This window comes from Phyllobates terribilis, unplaced genomic scaffold (genome assembly GCF_046119375.1).
Source record: "Phyllobates terribilis strain yellow unplaced genomic scaffold, ASM4611937v1 Scaffold_1__5_contigs__length_1240528914, whole genome shotgun sequence".
Classification (NCBI taxonomy): domain Eukaryota; kingdom Metazoa; phylum Chordata; class Amphibia; order Anura; family Dendrobatidae; genus Phyllobates; species Phyllobates terribilis.
The window spans coordinates 602,265,190-602,271,372 of record NW_027362761.1 but is presented as its reverse complement, the minus strand read 5'-3'; the positions used below and the strand labels follow the sequence as shown (position 1 = coordinate 602,271,372).

The 6,183-nt window shown below is 45.6% G+C and overlaps 1 protein-coding gene across 1 annotated transcript in view; it reads right to left on the bottom strand.

Annotated features, from left to right (window-relative positions):
- LOC141272235 (uncharacterized) overlaps window positions 1-6,183 on the bottom strand; it is a 146,728-nt gene that overhangs the window by 71,348 nt on the left and 69,197 nt on the right. The window contains exons 5-7 of the mRNA XM_073682745.1: window positions 5,601-5,679; window positions 5,402-5,499; window positions 5,165-5,279 (exon numbers count right to left, since the gene is read on the bottom strand). Of these exons, the coding sequence (XP_073538846.1) occupies window positions 5,165-5,279; window positions 5,402-5,499; window positions 5,601-5,679 (292 nt within the window). The remainder of the gene's footprint in view (window positions 1-5,164; window positions 5,280-5,401; window positions 5,500-5,600; window positions 5,680-6,183) is intronic.

Sequence of the window (6,183 nt, the reverse complement as noted above, 5' to 3'; positions counted from 1 at the left end):
GTATGTTTGTGTATGTGTGCATGTCTGCGTACCGTGTGTGCGTGCATGTCTGCGTACCGTGTGTGCGTGCATGTCTGCGTACCGTGTGTGCGTGCATGTCTGCGTACCGTGTGTGCGTGCATGTCTGCGTACCGTGTGTGCGTGCATGTCTGCGTACCGTGTGTCCGTGCATGTCTGCGTACCGTGTGTGCATGTCTGCGTACCGTGCGTGCATGTCTGTGTATTGTGTGTGCGTGCATTTCTGCGTACCGTGTGTGCGTGCATGTCTGCGTACCGTGTGTGCATACAGTATGTGAATGATGTGGGGGCAGCTTGGACCCTGTGTTGTATACCTATATTTCTCCGCCGTATCTGTGCATCATGAATGCTGGTGTTTGTTAAAGGGGCCACGACAACCTGGAGCCGGCCCTGAAAGTAGAGATTTCACATAGTGCACTCCAGAAGGAACAAATCTGAATATCTCTGCAATAGAGTGACGCAGTGCAACACGGAAAACAGCGGAAGAATCAGCGGTGCTCGGGGCTTTTTACAAGGTATTTTACCATTTTTTTTTTAAGCAAGTGACAAATCCTCTTTAAAGTTTATATTAGAAGAAAGATAATGGTTACATGCATGTCAAGACAACTCGTTCAGCGAGTCTGAAAAGTGAACCGGTTTACCCAGTATACACCGTGGTCCATAGAAAAAAAAAACGACAGTAGCACAAAGTACTGAAATAGTTAATTCTGGATGGTTAGTGCCCATGCTCCCCCTGTCCACCACTAGAAGTGCTTGTAATGGGCAAGAGAGTACAAGAACTGATCACAGAGCAGGAGAAGATGGCCTCTTCTGATGAATCACATCTCCATCACGTGGCCGGCCGGTGATTGTGCGTCAGTTCCCTGGGGCAGAGCTGGGGCAGGGGGCGCTATGAGAAGACTTTCCCATTACTGAGATAGAAGAGGACAGTCACTACTGGTCAGAGTCCATGTAGATGGGAGGAGCTCGGCCTCTAGCCACACCCTCCTCTCCCCTCCCCCTACACAGAATCTTATCAGTAGCGACCGTCACCTCCGATCTCAGTGATGGAACAATGTTTCCTAATTGAATAGAGATTTTACCCCGGAACCGAGAATCCTGAGACGGAAGAAGAAATACGCAGATTTCTGTGGAGACTCCGGGGAGAAAGTTTCCTATTTCCATCTCGTCTATTCTTACAATTCATGAAGTTTATTCCTCTTATTCTTGTGTAATAAAGACTGATCAGGATGTTGTGTATATTATATAGGGACAATGAGGAATACTGTCACCATGTAACAATACATCGCTTATGGTTTATGGCCGCCAGGATTTGGCAACACAAAAATGTCTGAAAAGAAACAAAGTATTTATTGTAGAAAAGTCCTAAAAGAAAATGAAATAAATATATTGTTATTGGCTTGGATCAGTTGTATTACCGCAGTTACAGAGACCCTCCACCCCGGGACTGAACACTACACATTTCCCTTTACAGTCCCCTTTTTCACATGCATTAGTACAACTAGAGCGGCCGATATGCAGTTTAGGACTGATACAAGTAAGTAGTAATCATCCTTTCTATTAACGAGCCCTCACTGCACTTATACAGATTCACATGTTCATATCTAAATATCTATATACCACGGATTTTGATCAATAGTTGGTATATTTATTTATTTTACTCACTTATATAGCGCCATTAATTCCACAGTGATCAACACTGTCCCCATTGGGGCTCACAATCTAAATTCCCTATCAGTCTTTGGAGTGTGGGAGGAAACCGGAGAACCCGGAGGAAACCCAAGCAAACACGGGGAGGACATACAAACTCCTTGCAGATGTTGTCCTTGGTGGGATTCGAACCCAGGACCCCAGAGCTGCAGTGCTATCCACTGAGCCACCGTACAGTGCTAACCACTGAGCCACCGTGCTGCCCATGATTAATATATCTCATAATAATAATCACTATTGCACTTTATTATATCTGGGTCTCTGTATTTTGATTGACAAATATGGTGTCTTCCCTGGGATGGTGGACAGAAGGTGGGAACATCCGCACCATCTGGAAGAACATGTGGTGAAGTATAATCTGTGCAGAAGATCTATACCGGTCATGTCTATCTCCTAGGGATGCTAGGCTAGAGCTGAGCAGCCTTGTGTCTGAGGGGAGGATATGAGGGCGAAACCCACGGTCTGGTGTCCCACCGCACAAACAAACCTACATTTGTCGCTGATGAGATTGTCTTCATTTGTCGTGTCTGGGTGTGTTTACCCGCAGTATGGCCGCCAGTTTGTGGAGACGTTCCTGAGAGTTGGGATGCTCCTTCTGAACTGTTGCTTTAAAAAGCATTGGGTGAGTTATATGTTGGTCTCCTGAATGGTCGGGGGGTCGGAGTAGGATCCCACTCCGTGTAACAGTGAACAGTCGACTATCACAGACGCCGTATCACCTCCATTGTATAGATAACCACCACAATCCTCCTGACGAAGGTCCATTATTGAAGGACTGAAACGTTACCCTTGTGGATTGCACAATAAGGCCACGGCCCAACTATTTGGTCAGTATTTTTTCTCAGGAGTGGGAGTCAAAATCAGGAGTGGGAGATAAATGGAGGATTTATGCACTTGTTTCTATTATACCTTTTCTCTGATTGTTCCTCACTAGGTTTTGGTTCCCACTCCTGAGAAAAAATACTGACCGAATACTGATAGTGGGGCCGTGACCTAAGGATCATTGTGGAGTGTGAGAAACTTACCCACTAGGCCCCCTTCACACGTCCGTTGAAAACCGGTCCCGGAAAAACCAGTGTCACAAGTGAGCCACAGAAATGACAAAGCTTCTCCTGTACTTTGCAATGTTAAATATGTGCAGCACATGGATGGCACACAAGGTCGCCATCAGGGCATTACTGCCCTTACTACTGTATGGGGCCTGGTGAAAAGAAGCAAGAAGGGGGGACCCAAGCACTCTGGCAGCCCCGGGCCCCTCTCCTTGCTTCTTCTCAGCAGGCCTCAGGGGCAACAAATATGGTATTTAATATTCAACATGTAATAACTGTAAATGAGTACCGTTTTTGTTGTTTTTTTGAGGCTCCCCAAAGATCTAATTGCAGCCTGAGTCTATTACATCATTTATATAGAGTCCTCTTTTTCTTAGTGAGATGTCAGTGTGCATGCGCATTTCCCGGCTCTCACAAACTTCTGGGAGTGCGCCCACACTGACAGCATGGGTTCCACGCCTACGTGTCACGGCGCACATCTGGGAAGTTCTATTCCAGTGTGAGGTTTGGTGGACACGTCATGCAGCAATGGGGAAATACGATCCCCCGATTGGACAAAGTGATATATATTAAGGCAGCGGCCCCGGAAGAAGCGAGGCGAAACGTGCGTCGGGGAGAGAGGAGGCTACAGATATCCACATATATTTACAAGTAGTAAATCTCTTCATGTTCTTGTATTTTTTGCCATTATTAGGCATGAGCTTCCCAAACATGCTTTAAGCAATCTGGCACCGGTCTATGAAGGGGCACGTGCAATAAACTTAAATAATTAGTTTCTAGCAGGCTGGACCTATGTAGGTATTCTATTCAATGCACTCGTACTAGTACTGATACCAGGGATATATAGACATTATCTGCAATATATACCTTATGACAGGTGATTACTAAATCTTCAATTGATATACTGGTATATAAGACCCTAGTAAACAGAATTATTGTCTAGGAATTCTCTGGATATCTTTCCTTTGATTGTCGTTATATCGAGTTTTCTTAATGAAAGTTTATGTCTGCACTCCAGTCCTGTGTGTGTGTGTGTGTGTGTGTGTGTGTGTGTGTGTGTGTGTGTGTGTGTGTGTGTGTGTGTGTGTGTGTGTGTGTATGTGTGTGTGTGTATGTGTATATATATGTATATATATGTATATATATATATATATATATATATATATATATATATATATATATATATATATATATATACACATTTCTTAAACTGATTGAGATTCACAGTATTACATTGGATGATCCTCGTACTGCCCTCTGGAGTCAGTGTCTGTTTTTACTTTTTTTTATCCGACATGTTATGATTCTTGTTTTTAATTAATTCAAAATAAAGAGAATATTCTTTTATTATTATTTGGAACTCTTCATTTTTCTGGGATTAAAATTTCCCTGGAAAAGTTTATAATATAGTGACTCTCTCCATATTACAAGATTCACCATTAATGACACGCTGACAGGGGATATAATCCGTGCATGGTGAAGGGCGCCCCCTCTGGGTAGTATTTAGTCTCCATGTTTATACGTTGATTGAACCAGAACTCAAAAACCAACATGATGTCAGATAACGACAACTCTAGATGCGGCCATCGCAGCTGTTTGTAGATATGAGCTCCTAATCCCTTTTATGATGAAGCAATTCTCCACCCGGCACAGAGGACTAAACATCTGTCATGTACTGTCACCTACCTGGTGTCCTCCGCTTGTCTCCGACTGAGACCAGTGTTCTGGTCCTCCTACATCCAAGATGGCCTCCATAGTGGCAGAGGGACGACAGCCGTATGTCTGACCCACACCTCCATAGCACGGCACTTACTGACTTACCATAGGGGTCTTCATGTCACCGGGCGGCCGGCCTGGATGAGGAGGGACCAGAACGCCGGCCTCAGTGTAGGAGGCAGTGGGAGGCAAACAGAGGCAACAGGTAGGGCGACTCTACATGTGACATGTGTAGTCACTCGTCAGCACCAGGCAGAGGCTGCTACATCCCCGAGATCCATAGGACGGGGAGATTCATAACCTGGAGCACAAGCTCAGTCATTTATATGGCAGCACGGACTTGTGTAAGAAAAATATGGACGTAAAGGATGGAAGGAATATTACAGAAGGTAAAGGAAAACTAATATGTGCTTCCTAAATCATTAAGAAGAGGTGTGGAGGCGGCCCTGTTATTCATCGGAGCACAGCCGGACTCTGTACAAGAGCAGCCGCGCCATCACCAGACACTTCTGCCGTGATGTGGACGGCGGATAAAGCTTCACTGCACCGGAGACTCCACACGATATCACACACCGGTCATCATCATCATCACACACCGGTCGTCATCATCACACACCGGTCATCGTCATCATCATCATCATCATCATCACACGCCGATCATTATTACACACCTGTGGAAACATCTACAGGAATCTCCTCCTTCACGTCACTCACACACGGCTGATCCCCCCTCGTCATCGCTTCTTCTTCTGTCTCGTCCTTCACTTTCTTAGTCGGATCTTCCTCCTGATATATCAGATGTAACAATCAGCACAATACAAGAAACCACCAAAATCTGTGACATCTATGACCTCGATCAGAAATGTCCCCCCATATACAGATCCAGTACAGGGCTCAGCACCATCTACCTGATGACTCTCCGGGATGTTGTGATTCTCCTCTGGACAGTCCTGGGGATACAGAGGACGGGGACATCTCTCTGGTGGATTTCTCCTACTGGATCCATCTGGGGAGACACACAGTGATGGAATAGATTGTGTCATGTGATGAGATGATGGGAGAAGTAGTAGGTGACCACAGAACAGACATGACAGTCTCCCTCCTCACCCTGCTGATCGGTCCATGGATCCATCATCCCTTCTGCTTCATCTATAACCTCAACCTTAATATCAATCAGATCTTCAACCTAAAAAGAAAAATGTAAGATGAGCTCAGGTCCCATCACTTCATGGTCAGATGTTGTGGGGACTTCAGTGTCGTCTACCTGATGATCCTCCGGGATGTTGTGATTCTCCTCTGGACAGTCCTGGGGATACAGAGGACGGGGACATCTCTCTGGTGGATTTCTCCTCCTGGATCCATCTGTGGAGACACAGAGACTGAATACATGACCTGCCGTGTATCTGTCTATATATGAGAGTCGTCTCTCAGAACCAGTAATTCTATGTTTATGTATCAGGGAATAAATTACATTGTTGTGGTCCTCACCACCGGTACTGAGGTCCCAGCACATTGTGGACCTCAAGTATGAAGTGATAATCAGCGAGGCCAAAGCCTAATGCTCTCTGCTCTGCACTCGGAGGATGAGGACCCTGAGGAGAGGGACAGAGAAGACCCTCGTCAGTCAGATGAAGGAGCCGTACTAAGAAACACAACTTCTCCAAGTTTTGTCTCCACCAGGGATGGAACC